Consider the following 17,288-nt stretch of genomic DNA (forward strand, 5'->3'; position numbering starts at 1 on the left):
TTTTTTTAATTATGTGATGAAAAGACACCTTTTTAAAATTAGACTTGATTTTCTTTTCTCATTTATACTTTAAATAAAGAAAGTTCTATAGCATAGAAACGGAAAAACAGCTGCATTTTCTTTGTCTAAAACCGGAAGTATAGACGTATAGAAGTATAGAAGTTAGACAGACATTCGGAAGCGATATTTTAGGGACCACATTTCTGTACGACTGAAATGTGGTACTTGTTACTTACCTGGCTACGTGCCCCAGTTATTCTAATTTCTTCTTAAATATGCATATGCCATGCGTCATTGCATGCTGCTTTTGTTAAATTATTAATAATAATTTAATTAATAGATAGTATGAATTGTGCATCATGTGAATTAATTTGTAATTATTTATTTTTAAATTAAAAAAAAATCACTATTCCTTCAATAGCTTCTAGGTGATGTGACCCTATGACCCCAATCTAGTACCAAAATAATCTACTTGGAAACCCTGTTTCCAACAGGTCCACCTGTTGTTATCCCAAAATATGTCTTCACTGATTTTTATATGATTAATTAATTAATTGATTTAATTTAATATTTATTTGAAGAAAAAATCACTTAATGAAATTAAAATAAAAATAAAAATCAACAAAGACATTTCTTGGGATACAAAGAGGTGTACCTTGTGGGGGTTTCCAATTAGATTATTTTGGTATTAGTTTGGGGTCACAGGGTCATATGACCTAGAATCTATTGAAGAAATATTAATTTTCTTAAAATAAAAATTGAAATAAAAATCAATGAAGACATATTTTGGGATAACAAGAGGTGTACCTTGTGGGGGTGTCCAATTAGATTATTTTGCTATTAGTTTTGGGTCACAGGATCACATAACCTAGAAACTATTGAAGAAATAGTGACTTAATGAAATTAACATTAAAATAAAAATCAGTGAAGACATATCTTGGGACACAAACAGGTGAACCTTGTGGGGGTTTCCAAGTAGATTATTTTGGTACTAGTTTGGGGTCACAGGGTCACATGACCTAGAAGCTATTAAAGGAATACTGATTTTTTCAATTAAAAAATAAAAAAATAATTACAAATTAATTCACATGAGATACAATTCATACTACCTATTAATTAAATTATTATTAATAATTTAACAAAAGCAGCATGAAATGACGCATGGCATATGCATATTTAAGAAGAAATTAGAACAACTGGGGCACGTAGCCAGGTAAGTAACAAGTACTACATTTCAGTTATACAGAAATTTGTTGACCGTCCCTAAAATACCGCTTCCGAATGTCTGTCTAACTAACTTCACCGCAGTAGAACACGTTGCCACAAATGACAGAAGAAGAGATACTTCTGGTTTTAGTCAAATAAAATGCAGCTGTTTTCCATTTCTATGCTATAGAACTTTCTTTATTTAAAGTATAAATGAGGAAAGAAAATCAAGTCTAATTTTAAAAAGGTGTCTGATATTTTCATCACATAATAAAAAAATGATTTCATTTTCGTTTGTTTTGTTTCTGTTTATAAAAAGAAACTTCAAATACCAAAAAGTACACAGACCGGTTACATACACATAATATATGGGCTGCATAAAAATGTAAATATTTAATAAAAAAGAGGTTTTAAAAATATTATTAAGTAAATTATAATTATTATTAAATGATTAAATTGTTACATTATAATTATTATTAAATTATTAAATTATTTTTTTTAAATACAGTCACGTCTTGTCAGAACACTGAACACCGGAGGGAGTCCTCTCCTGAGTTTTAATTAATCACTTGAATCACTTTCTAGCTTCCCATGGACATTTAAGGTGCACACACACACCATTGTTCGTGAGGTATCGTTTCACATGACATACTGAGAGTTTGCTATTGAGTATTTCTGTGTATGATCTTGATTGTTCTTCTGACCTACAATTTAGCCTAGCCTCTGATTTGGATTACTGTTTTGACCCTGCCTGATATTCTGATCTTGTTCTTTCTCGCTGTTTTGGATTATACTGCCTTTTTTGCTTTCCGGTATTTTTGACCTGTGATTTTGTCCTTGACCATGAGTTTTGCCTGCTGTCTTACAATAAATCTTCAAATGGATTGTAATCCTTCCCCCTTGGGTGCATCGTTACCGGATACCTTGTCATGTATGAGTCCAACAGATTATCAATCTGCGCTGATCTGCCAAGGTGAAATCATTCACGCATATCAAAAGTGGCAGAACTCCAAGCGGAGAACCTCCAGCTTTAGCAACAGCCTTAAGTCCAAGCCCAAGCCCAAGCCACACTACTTCCACCTCCCACTCCAGTTCTACGTCGCGAGTCTCCACGGATGGCTTTACCGGATAAATTCGATGGATCAGCGGACCTTTGTCACGGATTCATCCACCAGTGCGATATCTGCTTAGCGCATCAGCCTGAACTCTACAAAGCGGATACAACCAGGTGCATTTTTATGTTATCGCTGCTGACGGGGAAAGCTCTCGATTGGGCTTCCACCATTTTGGATGTGGATCCTCAGGTTCAAACTTCTTTCACATACTTCGCGGGCTTAATCCTGACACCGCTACTAATTATGCGGGTAAATTCCACACTCTCGCAGCTCAATCTTGTTGGAACGATACTATTTTATTAGCTGTGTTTCGGGAAGGCCTCCATCCATCCCTCCAAGCTGAACTGGCCTGCCACAGTATGAATACCACACTTTCTAAATACGTTACCACAGCTATCCGGCTACACAATCTCCGGCGCCAGCACCCTATTTCTTCATGCCCCCGCCAGCAACCTTGTCACTTCACAGAGTTCACCAGCCCCAGAGAGGACACCTCAGAACCTATGCAGCTGAGAAGAGCACGGGTTTCAGAGGAGGAGCACCGTCGACGCACCAAACACCACCTGTGCTACTACTATGCCAATCCAGGTCACCAAGTCTACCACTGCCCCGAAAGACCCACTAAACCTCAGGTGGGTTACCATAGTATTCAGTCTGATGTCTTTGTGCCTGCTATGGTGAGCCACGCTCACAACCATTTTTCTGTCTCAGCATTAATAGATTCAGGGGCAGCCATCAACATCATCAACAGCAACTTTGTAGAGAAACACCACCTCCCTACTGTTCCACGCACCCCACCTCTACGAGTGAGGGCCGTTGACAACCAACCCATCGGTGATGGATACCTCTACCGGATTACCAAACCCCTGGAATTAACCATTGGACTGTTTCACACTAAAAAAAATCTCATTTCATGTCATTAACTCCCCTGCTAACCCCATCATCTTGTGACGACCCTGGCTACAGCTCCATGACCCACACATATCCTGGAGAGATAAAGAACTCCACACTGGTCTTCTCAATGCCTTAAAACCTGCCTTCTCTCTGCTCCGCCTCGCCCATGCCTCACCACGTCTGTTGAGAGCCCCGAAACAAATACCACCATTACCTTGCCCAGGGAATACAGTGATCTACAGGTAGTGTTCAGCAGGGAGGGAGCTGCACCCCTCCCTCCACATCGACCTTGGGATTATGCCATCAAACTCTTGCCTAATACCATGCCACCCAAAAATAGATTATACCCCCTGTCGCTTCCTGAGACAAAGGCCATGGAAGAGTACATTAGGGAAGCGCTCTCAGCAGGCCTTATCCGTCCCTCTACCTCTCCAGCGGCTGCAGGATTTTTCTTTGTGGAGAAAAAGGGATAGCAGCCTGTGTCCCTGCATAGATTACTAAGGGCTGAATGCTATCACCGTCCGCTATCCGTATCCTTTCCCTGGAACAATTACGTGGAGCCCAAGCTGGATTTACAGAGTGCGTGCAATCTCATCTGAATCAAGGAAGGTGACAAGTGGAAAACGGCATTCCACACAACCAGGGGCCATTATGAATACCTAGTCATGCCCTATGGACTGACCAATGCTCCAGCAGTATTCCAGTCCCTGATTAGCAAGATATTCAGAGACATGCTTAACCAGTTTGTTATCGCCTATATCGACGACATCCTCATTTATTCCAAGACCAAAGAAACCCACATAAACCATGTGCGTGCTGTGCTCACCCATCTTAAACAACATAATGTCTTTGTCAAACTGGAGAAGTGTGAGTTTCATCGTGAAACTATCACATTCCTGGGGTATGTTCTTTCTCCGAATGGAGTGGAAATGGACCAAACCAAAGTGAAAGCTGTCACAGAATGGCCTGAACCCACCACAGTCAAAGAGCTTCAACGCTTCTTGGGCTTTGCCAACATCTACTGGCATTTCATTAGAAATTACAGCACCATTGCAGGCCCCTTGATTTCCCAAGAAAACCCAAGAAACTTACCTCGTCTGAATCAGCCTGTGAGACATTCAAGAGGCTCAAGCAGAGTTTCACTACGGCTCCCATCCTCTGTCACCCCGACCCTGAAATCCCGTTTGTGGTGGAAGTAGACGCCTCCAACTCAGGTATTGGAGCTGTGTTATCTCAGCATCAGAGTAACACCGCTAAGCCCCACCCATGTGCATTCTACTCCAGAAAACGCACGCCAGCAGAGGCTAATTATGATGTGGGAAATCGAGAGCTTCTCTCTATTAAAGTGGCCCTAGATGAGTGGTGTCACTGGCTGGAGGGAGCTCGCCATCCATTTCTAGTCCTCACCGATCACCGAAATCTAGAATACATTGGAGGGGCCAAGTGACTAAACGCCCGACAAGCTCGGTGGGCTCTCTTCTTCACCAGATTTCACTTTTCTTTCACCTAACGTCCCAGCTCTAAGAATGGTAAAGCTGATGAGTGGAACCTGATAGAAGAGATCCAAACAGCCCATGCAGAGGAACCTCCACCCTGCCTGCCCTTCATCTAAACTTTACGTGCCCTCTCCTCTCCGCCATAGAGTCATCCAGTGGACTCACAAATCCCCTAGTAATGACCACCCAGGCATACACCGAATGACACACCTGGTCCAACAATGTTTCTGGTGGCCCTCAGCTGTTCAGGATATGGAAAGATATATCAGATCTTGCATCACCTGTGCCCAATCACAGACCAGCTGCCAACTCCCTGAGGGACTCTTAGAACCACTCGCCATACCACAGCGACCCTGGTCTCATCTCTCCATAGACTTCCTCACTGATTTACCCAGTTCTCACAGGTTTACCTCCGTTATGGTCACCATCGACTGATTCTCCAAGGCCTACAAACTCATCCCTCTGAAGGGACTACCTACAGCCCTGGAAACAGCCATCACTCTTTTCCACCATGTGTTCAGGAATTACGGGCTCCCAGAGGACATAGTTTCCAACCGGGGCCCTCAGTTCACATTGTGGGTTTGGCGGGCGTTTTGTGAGAAACTGGGGAGTATGAGCTCTGGCTACCATTCCCAGTCTAATGGCCAAGCGGAGCGCTGAACCAGGAAATACTGAGGTTTCTTCAAACCTATTGCAGCAGGGAGCAACATAGATGGAGTGAGCTCCTACCCTGGGTGGAATACGCCCAAAACTCCCTTACACACTCATCCAACGGCCTGACACCGTTTCAATGCGTCTTGGGCTACCAGCCACCTCTGTTCCCGTGGTCGGTGTAACCTCCGACATCTCAGCAGTAGATGATTGGACCAGGCGTAGTCAAGAGGTGTGGGAGCGAGCTCATGTAAGACTTCAGAGAGCTGTTCATCAACAAAGACTCTAAGCCGATCGACGCCACTGTAAACACCCTACTTACCAGGTGGGACAACAGGTCGAGCTCTCAACCAAAAGTCAAAGTCAAAGTCAAAGAAGCTTTATTGTCACTTCAACCATATATAGCTGATGCAGTACACAGTGAAGTGAAACAACGTTCCTCCTAGACCAGAGGTGCTACACATAACAAAGACAAAGTACAGTGATGCAGACAAACAGAGATAAACATAGAGATAAAAACTAAACTATACTTAAGGTGCAATAAATAAACTAGACTTCCAACAGAAGTGCACAGGATGACAAGACAAGCAGTGCAGACAAACAACATATAGACCGACTTTTGTGCAGATAGCAGTGTATACAGTGAGTGCAAATATGAAATTGACACATGTAAACAGGATTAATATAAAAAAATGTAAAGTGAAATATAAAGTGACGTGTGTGCAAACAGGACAGTTTAGTGTGTGTGTGTGTGTGTGTCTGTGTCCAGCACAGTTCAGTTCTTCTTGGAACACAGTTCTCAGCTTTTGTGCATGTGTGTTATGTATGTGTGTGAGTACGTGTCCAGCACAGTTCAGTTCTCCTGTTGAGATCAGATCTTGGTTGTATGTGTGTGTGTGCGAGTGTGTGCGTGTGCGACCAGTTGAGCTCAGTTCTCTGTTGAGATACCTGATTGCCTGAGGGAAGAAACTGTTTAACAGTCTGGTTCTGAGGGTCCGAATGCTTTGGTACCTCTTTCTGGATGGCAGAAGGGTGAAGAGTGTGTGTGAGGGGTGTGTGGGGTGTGTAAGAGTGTGTGTGAGGGGTGTGTGGGGTGTGTAAGAGTGTGTGTGAGGGGCGAGTGGGATCATCCACAATGCTGTTAGCTTTGCGGATGCAGCGTGTGGAGTAAATGTCCGTGATAGAGGGAAGAGAGACTCCGATGATCTTCTCAGCTGTCCTCACTATCGGCTGAAGGGTCTTGCAATCCGAGACGGTGCAATTCCCAAACCAGGCAGTGATGCAGCTCCTCAGAATGCTCTCGATGGTCCCTCTGTAGAAGGTGGTCAGGATGGGAGGTGGAAGATGACCCTTCCTCAGTCTTTGCAGGAAGTAGAGACACTGCTGGGCCTTTCTGGTGATGGAGCTGGTGTTGAGTGACCAGGTGAGGTCCTCCACCAGGTGAACACCAAGGAATTTGGTGCTCTTGATGATCTCCACGATGGACCAGAAACTTGTGGCTCCAACTCCCATGCCATAACTCAGCCGGTTTATTGGGCGATTCGAGATCATCTGCCAGGTTAATCCAGGTTCCTATCGTTTGTGGCTCCCCGTGACCTACCGCATCTCCCCCACATTAAATGCCTCTTTCCTAAAGCCTGTACATGAACCTCTACAGGGCAACCGTGAGACCATAGAACTTCCTCCTCCACTGGACATAGATGGGGCTCTTGCATACCGGGTGCGTACACTTCTTGATTCCCTGCGAGTGGGAAATCTTCTCCAGTACCTTGTAGATTGGGAGGGTTATGGTCCAGAAGAACGCTCCTGTGTCAATGTGTCAGACATTCTAGACCGCTCCCTTATCAAGGAGTTTCATGAGACTCATCCCCACAGACCAGCTCCCCGTGCTTGGGGCCGTCCATCTAGTCACATCTAGTCAGAACCCTGAACACCGGAGGGAGCCCTCTCACGAGTTTTAATTAATCACTTCATTCAGTTTTTAGTTTCCCACGGACATTTAAGGCGCACGCACACACCATTGTTTGTGAGGTATCGTTTCACATGACATATTGAGCGTTTGTTTGCCATTGAGTATTTCTGTGTATGATCTTGATTGTTCTTCTGAAATATGATTTAGCCTAGCCCAGGGGTGTCAAACCGGATCCACAAAGGGCGGTGTGGGTGCAGGTTTTCATTCCAACCGAGCAGAAGCCACACCTGATATTCTGACCTTGTTCTTTCTCGCTGTTTTGGATTATACTGCCTTTTTGCTTTTGACCTTGACCATGAGTTTTGCCTGCTGTCTTTCAGTAAATCTGCAAATGGATTCTAATCCTTCTGCCTCGGGTGCATCCTTACAAATACAAGTTTTAAATAAAAAAAAATACTTTTTTGTTTCCAATTATGTAAAACTTACTAAAAATAATAAAAGTTTTTGTTGCTAGAATTCAGTTCTAGTTACTATTTTTTTTATTCAAATTTTTAAATTGAAAGCAAAAAACAAACAAACAAAAATGTAAATATCTAATTAAAAAGATTTTTTACATTTATTAAAATTTTATTATTATTATTATTAATAATAATAATAATAATAATAATAATAATAATAATAATAATAATAATAATAAACAATTTTGGTTAAGTTTTAAATAAAATTAGTAAATAAAAATAAAAAGTTTTTGTTTCAGATTATATACAAAGGTACTTAAAATAATAAAAAAATCTCATGAATTATACTAGAATTTTTTGTCCAAACATTTTAATTGAAAGAAAAAACAAACAAACAAACAAACAGACACATACAAAGATCTTTCTATTTCTATCTTTTATTTTTTTTAAATCTATTTCTGCTTTTCCTGGTCTCTCAGGAAGCTGGAGGAGGCTGGTGAGGGTGTGTAGCTCTGGAAAATGTGTGTTTAACCCTGGTGCACACTCATTAGGCACGCTAATCTGGAGAGAGCCGCTGAGGAAAAAAAATATCCGAATCAATGGAAAATCAATGGCTCTCATTTCACATGCGGCTGCGTTACTGCGCTGTTAAAGCTGCACACAGATTTAATGATACTGTGGCTCCGTCTGTGTTAGTGAGTGCTGGAGGAGAACTGGATACCTTCCAGTATATACCTGTACACACACACACACACACACACATACACACACTACATTTTGTTCTTTGTCACCTTAAATCAGAAGTAATAAATCGAATGACAGTCGAACAGCAGACACTGACAAACTACATCAATCAATCACACACACACACACACACACACACACACACACACTGGTCTGCAGTCTTTTGTGACACGTTTCCATGTTTAGCAGTGAACTGAAGGCAGACACCTGATCTGATCTGTTCCACCAGCTTTATTTACAGATAAGATGTGTGGAGACCTTACAGGAAATTAAAATGTGCTGTATTTCAGGTGACTAAAACACACACACACACACACACATATACAAACACGTGCAAACGCACACACACACACGTATACACATACACACACAAACACACACACACGTATACACATACACACACACACGTATACACACACGTATACACATACACACACACACGTATACACATACATACACACACACACACATGTATACACATACACATACAAACACAAACGCACACACACACACACACACACATGTATACACATACACACACATACACACACACACGTATAAACATACATACACAAACGCACACACACACACACACACACACACGTATACACATACACACACATACACACACACACGTATACACATACATACACACACACACACACACACACATACACACACAAACGCACACACACAAATGAGCGCGCACACACACAAATGCACACACAAAAACACACACATTCTTATGAGAGGCTGTATAGGACATAATACATACTTTCTCTCAGACACACTATCATACACTCACACACATATAAGTATACTCTCTCACACACACAACTATACCCTCACACACACACACACACATACACACTATCATACCCTCACACAAACACAACTATGGTCTCACACACACTATCATACCCTCACACAAACACAACTATGGTCTCACACACACACATACACACACACACACACACACACTATCATACCCTCACACACATACAACTATACTCACACACACACACACATACAACTATACTCACACACACACACACACACACACATACAACTATACCCTCACACACACACTATCATACCCTCACACACACTATCATACCCTAACACAAACACAACTATAGTCTCACACACACACTATCATACCCTCATACACACACTATCATACCCTCACACACACTATCATACCCTCATACACACACAACTATTCTCTCTCACACACACTATCATACCCTCACACACACACTATCATACCCTAACACAAACACAACTATAGTCTCACACACACACTATCATACCCTCATACACACACTATCATACCTTCACACACATACAACTATACCCTCACACACACTATCATACCCTCATACACACACAACTATTCTCTCTCACACACACTATCATACCCTCACACACACACTATCATACCCTGACACACACTATCATACCCTCACACACACACTATCATACCCTCACACACACTATCATACCCTCACACACACACTATCATACCCTCACAGACACACACTATCATACCCTCACACACACTATCATACCCTCACACACACTATCATACCCTCACACACACACTATCATACCCTGACACACACTATCATACCCTCACACACACACTATCATACCCTCACACACACTATCATACCCTCACACACACTATCATACCCTCACACACACTATCATACCCTCACACACACACTATCATACCCTGACACACACTATCATACCCTCACACACACACTATCATACCCTGACACACACTATCATACCCTCACACACACACTATCATACCCTGACACACACTATCATACCCTCACACACACACTATCATACCCTGACACACACTATCATACCCTGACACACACTATCATACCCTCACACACACACTATCATACCCTCACACACACACTATCATACCCTCACACACACACTATCATACCCTGACACACACTATCATACCCTGACACACACTATCATACCCTCACACACACACTATCATACCCTCACACACACACTATCATACCCTGACACACACTATCATACCCTGACACACACACTATCATACCCTGACACACACTATCATACCCTCACACACACACTATCATACCCTCACACACACACTATCATACCCTGACACACACTATCATACCCTCACACACACACTATCATACCCTGACACACACTATCATACCCTCACACACACACTATCATACCCTCACACACACACTATCATACCCTCACACACACACTATCATACCCTGACACACACTATCATACCCTCACACACACACTATCATACCCTGACACACACTATCATACCCTCACACACACACTATCATACCCTGACACACACTATCATACCCTCACACACACACTATCATACCCTCACACACACACCATACCCTCACACACACACCATACCCTCACACACACATTATCATACCCTCACACACACACACCATACCCTCACACACACACTATCATACCCTCTTACCTTCACAATCATACTTACAAACACACCCAGATGTTTGTGTTGTGTGGGAGTGTTATTGTGTGTGGAAAAAGAATGACAGTGCAAGTGAGAGAGAATATAATTAGAAAGGAAGTTAGTTTGATCAAACAGGAAGATATTTTAAATCCTGATTCACTGATTGGCTTAGAGCCTAGAAAAAAAGTCTGTAGCTTATAGCACCGCTAGCCAAGTTGGAGCTACAAGGAGCATTTCAAACAACAGGACTTTCAAGGACAGACAACTACAGTTTTGTTAGAACAGCAGCAACCATGATTTTCCTACTTATTTACCTTCTTTTCCAAGGTCAGTTTTTGTTTGTGGAAGTAAATGGTAATGAGGAAGACATTTATATTTTTTTCACTAATACATTGCGGTGTGTTGAGAATATTATAAGAGAATCTCATACTATGGGACATGAGAGCATGATTTTGGACGGATTATTCTGTGAGCTTAATGGATACACAAGAACAATTTCTTCCTTTCTCTCAATTACCCGGCAGTTAGGAGGGAGTAACCATCAAGAAGTTTTTGGTGCATTGGAGGCCTTATATGCATGTTTTTGTCCCATTATTGATTCATATGAAAATTCAAGAGCAATGGGGGTTAGACAAAGGGCTATGTTTAATTCAAGACTACCCCCGACACTCAGAAATGCTCATCCTGGATGCTCTCAGTACAACATACTACATGAGCAAATTACTCATTGTTTGTCCCTTGGAATGACTTGGCTGTATGCTTTGGAATCAGCAGGAGGACACTGTACAGACACAGACAGCAACTTGAAATTGGACCACTGACCTACGCAGGAATGTCTGATGAGGATTTAACAGACATTATCAGTGAAATCCTTCAAACCACCCCAAATGCATGTGAAAGGTATGTGTTAGGAGGCCTTAGATCACGCCATATCAGGATACAACGCTGGCATGTGAGACACTGCCTGAAACAGCTTGACCCCCTTGGACGGGCCTTCCTTCGCCGCCGTGCAATTCAACGAAGAATATACAATGTTCAAACTCCCAATCAATTATGGTGAGAATTTTTTTAACAAACTATTTTATCAAGATATGAATGCACAAATTGCTAATGTACTCCATGGTTTTACATATTCTTATTTTTGCAGCCATTAACAGTCAACAACATTTGATACTTATGTTAATAGTAGAATATTTATGTTAATATTAAGAATTTGACCTCATGTTATTTTGTAAAATCCATGTTTTTTGAACGTACGTTACTGTACTCTAAGCTGTAAGTTCACAGTCACCAGGCTGTCACACTACATAAATGTACATAGAGCAAAATTACTGGATGGAACCAGAGACTGAACAGATCACCCCAAGACTTTGTTATAATGAAAGAGCCAAAGCAGAGGTAAAAATGTAGTTTAGGCCGAGGATAGTGCATAAAAAAGGCCACTAAAATAATTAGCATTCATACTCTGTCCACTGCAAATTCCATTAACATCTTCAGTACCACAAACTGAATTCCATTTCTCACTGTGGTGGACTGGAAGCAGATATCTTAGACAGATATTTTTTGCAATGAGAGGTAAAAAAAATGATTTATTGGAATTGACCCTTTCAACTCCAACTACAGTAGGTTAATTAACCATGGCTGCAAATCTTTTTGTAATTGCATAAACTGGTGAGGTGGTGGATGGTATTTCATGGTTGTGTGGATGGCTTTAGTCGGACCATCATATATTTACAGTGCCTCAATAACAACAGGGCCTCAAGTGTATTGGAATTGTTTTGCACTGGTGTGCAGAACTTTGGCCTTCCCCTAAGAATACGCTGTGACCACGGCATGGAGAACACAGGGGTTGCCCGGTATATGCTGGAAAGAAGGGGGTTAAATAGATGCAGTGTCATTACTGGACACAGTGTCCACAATCAGAGGATAGAGCGGTTGTGGGCAGAGCTGAACAGAGTTGTATCGTTCCACTTCAGTAACCTGTTTACCTTCATGGAAAATGAGGGCATATTGGACTCCACTGGATCTCCATCTCTTTTGTCTCCACTACATCTACTTGCCAAGAGTCCAAAGGGCGGTCGCAGAGTTCCAAAATCAGTGGAACAACCACGGATTATCTACACAGGGAGGACAAACCCCTCTCCAATTGTGGCAGAGAGGGGTTCTTAATAGTGCTGGAGTTGGTAACGTAGCAACTGACAATATTTTTACAGAAAATGAGACACTGGGATTTAATGGAGACACATCTCTACAATTAGAGACTGAACACAACATTGTTGTTCCAGCAAATGACTTTAATGTCAACCAAACAGTTTTGAACAGGATTCAAGAAACATTAGACCCACTGAGTGATGATGGTAACCATGGCATACAATTATTTTTAGGCCTGGTTAATTTTCTTAGTGAACAGTAACAACCAAAAAAAATGTAACTAACATTAGGATTTTATTTGCACTACTGTGTTCATACCTTAAAAACACTTAAAAACAAAAATACACTCCCAACTACTCAACAAGTAGTGCTCAAATTTGGGCTTTAGTTAGTTAATCAGAAAAAAAAATTATAGTAGAAAAATTACACAGCTTATAAATAACTAAATTTATCACTGAAAACCACTGCATTACCTTGCAAATCTTTTAAAAGAAAAACAATCCAACTGAACTGAACCATCCTCAACAGGTGTTCTCCAATTATTCTCTACTAAATCCCTGTGTGTTACCTAATGCAAAGTCCATGCTTCATCTGAAATCATCATACGTGTCAAGCAGTGGCAACTTGAGGCAGTTGATGCAAGTGTTTGCCATAGGCAAACAACGTTTAGGGCCCAAGGATTGGTCATGCAGGAACTGATGGTTGAGGGAAGAAGCCAACTGGAGGGATGACATTTGCACCTGTAGCAAAGGCTAGGATTTTACCTAGCTTTGATGACCCCTCTTGCTCTAACACACAGAAAAACAAGCAAATAAACAACAAAGAAAACAATGAAAATTTAGCACAATCATAATTTAAAGGTAACATGGCTACAACTTCAGCAAAATGAGTGATGAAAATCAAGTATGAAGAGAATGAAAAATAAAAGCAAGGAAAGGAACTAGAACAGAAGCAAATAAAAGTATTAAAAAGTTCAGAAGAAATCAATGAATGGAAAGTGAGTGATATAAAATGGAAAAAGGATTACAACTGTAATGCAAATGGGACACAAGCAGTCCACATATTTTCTGGGTGCAACTCTGGGTGCATTTGAAATGACCAACAACATGAAAGACACTGTCATGCCTAGCAGCAATATTTACCTTCAACATCCTGCAGGTAATCCCTCCAAAATGGTATGACAAGTTCCTCTGCTCTTCTTTTGTTGCTTCCCATTTCAGACAGCCGGATGTGGAAAAGGTGGTCCATCATTTCAGCAGTGAGTGGAGATGGTTCATGGCACAATAAAGGCCTAAAACTGTCTGGATGCATTTGGATGGCATCTAGAACACCAAGAGTCTTTAGTCCCTCCTTAAATCTATAAAAATAAAAGACATAAAAAGAAACAAATGTTTCAGATTGGACTTATAATCATTCATTGTTAGGGTAGAAAAGATCATCACCAATACAGAATAAAATGGTAATATCCAAAATGCTATCTGAAATTATAAAATCTCTATGGGTATATATATGAACTATGTGCTTTCCTTCTGCAAAATAATTAAAATCACTTCCGAGTCATCACAATATTTGGAGTAGTCCAGTATTCTGCTTGTATTCTGCATGTGGGACACCCCATATTACTTAAGTTCACAAAGGACCACTGATCTGCAGTGATATGGAATGTGAAAATTTCAGTTCTCTCGAGACAACAATATGATTTCCTGAAAAAGTATGGCTCCCTTTGTAAAGTGGGGCCTAAAAATGATTTAAAATGCAGTCAAGATTTGCACACTATGATATACTTACCTTTTTAACCTTCTCACAGAGGTCAGCATCGGCAATGTCTTCCAAGACATGTTTCACTGAGGACATGCCACCAACTAGACAAGAGTACAATGTTGGTGAAATGAAACCTGGTGGAGGACCGCCATGAACTAGGCTTACAGCAATAGCCTGACCAGCAATAAAATACCGATCTTCTCTTAAAGCTAGAGAAAACATAGACATGAAAACAAAACAGAAGATTAAATGAAACATGCAACACTATGGCTGGTATAATAGGAAATCTTGAGAAATTATTACAAATACAGTATATTGCATATACCAGAACTGTCCAGGGCCAAATTCAATTTGCTGTCCCTTCCCTCAAACAATGGTGACAGCACCAAGGCCTCCATGAGCAATCGTAAAAATTCCCTCCTTGGGTCACCAAGGTCCACAGCCTCTTCATCCATTCCCAAGTCATCTGAAAACTTGATGCACATCTGGTATTTGGGATTGTAGGACAACTCCCCAAATAGCACCATCTAGGACTGAAGACCTATTGATGTTGAACCTGCATCTTTGGCTGCTGTCAGTTTGAGATGCAAGACTGAGCAGTATCTCCTGTGCTGATATAGTGTTTTGGAATTCAGATGGCCTGTTGCTGGAAAAATGAAAAATAAGCATTATGAAACACATTATGATGTGGATAAGAGAATACTTTGTGGACATTGTGTTATAAATACATAACTATATAAAAAGGCACAGGTCATCCCATTTTTAACATGACATGATTAACAGCACCAACTGTATCTAAAACTACTATTATAACCTCTACATATGCATGTTGGGAACATGACTGGTCTTCATGTCAATAGGCAAAATTGTAATAAGTTACACCAGTTATATCTGCAATTACCTCACTTATTTAACAATGTCATTATTACCCAGTCACTTATGTATGACTCTCAAGGCTGGCCATTATAGCCTGGTTTAGTTCCTCATCATCAGAAGAAAGATCAGAGATGGAGTGGATGCTTGCTGTGATGCAGTGGGCTGGTTCCCTCTGTTCATGGTGTCACTGGGTGCCTGCTGTGATGCAGTGGGCTGGTTCCCTCTGTTCATGGTGTCACTGGGCGCCTGCTGTGATTCAGTGGGCTGGTTCCCTCTGTTCATGGTGTCACTGGGCGCCTGCTGTGATGCAGTGGGCTGGTTCACTCTGTTCATGGTGTCACTGGGCGCCTGCTGTGATGCAGTGGGCTGGTTCCCTCTGTTCATGGTGTCACTGGGCGCCTGCTGTGATGCAGTGGGCTGGTTCACTCTGTTCATGGTGTCACTGGGCGCCTGCTGTGATTCAGTGGGCTGGTTCCCTCTGTTCATGGTGTCACTGGGCGCCTGCTGTGATGCAGTGGGCTGGTTCCCTCTGTTCATGGTGTCACTGGGCGCCTGCTGTGATTCAGTGGGCTGGTTCCCTCTGTTCATGGTGTCACTGGGCGCCTGCTGTGATTCAGTGGGCTGGTTCCCTCTGTTCATGGTGTCACTGGATGCTTGTTGTGATGCAGTTGGGCGGCTCATTCTGGTCACTGTGTTACTGGACTGGTTCCCTCTAGTCATGGTGTCACTGGATTCTTCCTGGGATGCAGTGGATATGCTTGCTCTTGCCCTCCTGAAGAGGGGACAATGAGAAACCTGCTGCTTTGATGCCATTAGTTTTCCCCTGGCCTTGTAGTCATATAGTCACTGGTGCGATTCTCTGTGGTACCATTATGACTGGATGTTGTAGTGTCAACCTCAACACAACTGTCTTCTGAATCAGTGCTTTCGAACTAAAACAAAACAAACATTTGAATCTTAAGCAAAACTTGTATGCTTCAACCAAACGGCAAGTACTGCTTTACATTACTTTTTTAATGGCTTACTGGAACTGTAAGAACGCATGATGGCCTAATGTACACTGCCTTTGATCTGAAAACTTTGTGAATCATAAAGCCATTCAGTTCCTGTCCCTCACGCAACTTTGGAGAAACCAATTTGTTTCCACATGGCATCAAAAGTTCAACGCTGAAAAACACAAAGTAAAAATAAAATTCAGCTAAAAACCTAAACAGCAACAAATTCATGAACTATAACATATTTAGCCTGAATATAATACCTGGCATCCTCAGGAAGTCTGTCCTTGAACGCTTCTCTTATCTCTGTAATGACTGTCCTGTAGTCCCACATTTTCCTCATTTCAAAGGCACTTAATATATAGCCACTTTCATGAAGTCTACTGGTTTTGTGCTTGCAAACTTCATCCCATGCTGGATGAGGTAATATGACATCCTTATTGAAATTACTTCGTATCAGGGGCGTGTCTCTGCGTTAAAATTAAGGTTAACTCCTGCTGAAGTTACAGTA

The 17,288-nt window shown here is 41.6% G+C and overlaps 1 protein-coding gene across 1 annotated transcript; it reads right to left on the reverse strand.

The window, feature by feature from the left end:
* Positions 1-14,988: 14,988 nt before the first annotated feature.
* Positions 14,989-16,644, reverse strand: LOC131346677 (cell surface glycoprotein 1-like). The gene is made up of 3 exons (XM_058380249.1): positions 15,836-16,644; positions 15,232-15,552; positions 14,989-15,115 (listed from the first exon to the last, which is right to left on the reverse strand). The coding sequence occupies exon 1, from the start codon at positions 16,593-16,595 to the stop codon at positions 15,882-15,884; it is 714 nt and encodes a 237-aa protein (XP_058236232.1). The 5' UTR covers positions 16,596-16,644; the 3' UTR covers positions 14,989-15,115; positions 15,232-15,552; positions 15,836-15,881.
* Between the last annotated feature and the right edge of the window lie 644 nt (positions 16,645-17,288).

Source organism: Hemibagrus wyckioides, linkage group LG26 (assembly GCF_019097595.1).
Source record: "Hemibagrus wyckioides isolate EC202008001 linkage group LG26, SWU_Hwy_1.0, whole genome shotgun sequence".
NCBI classification, from domain to species: Eukaryota; Metazoa; Chordata; class Actinopteri; order Siluriformes; family Bagridae; genus Hemibagrus; species Hemibagrus wyckioides.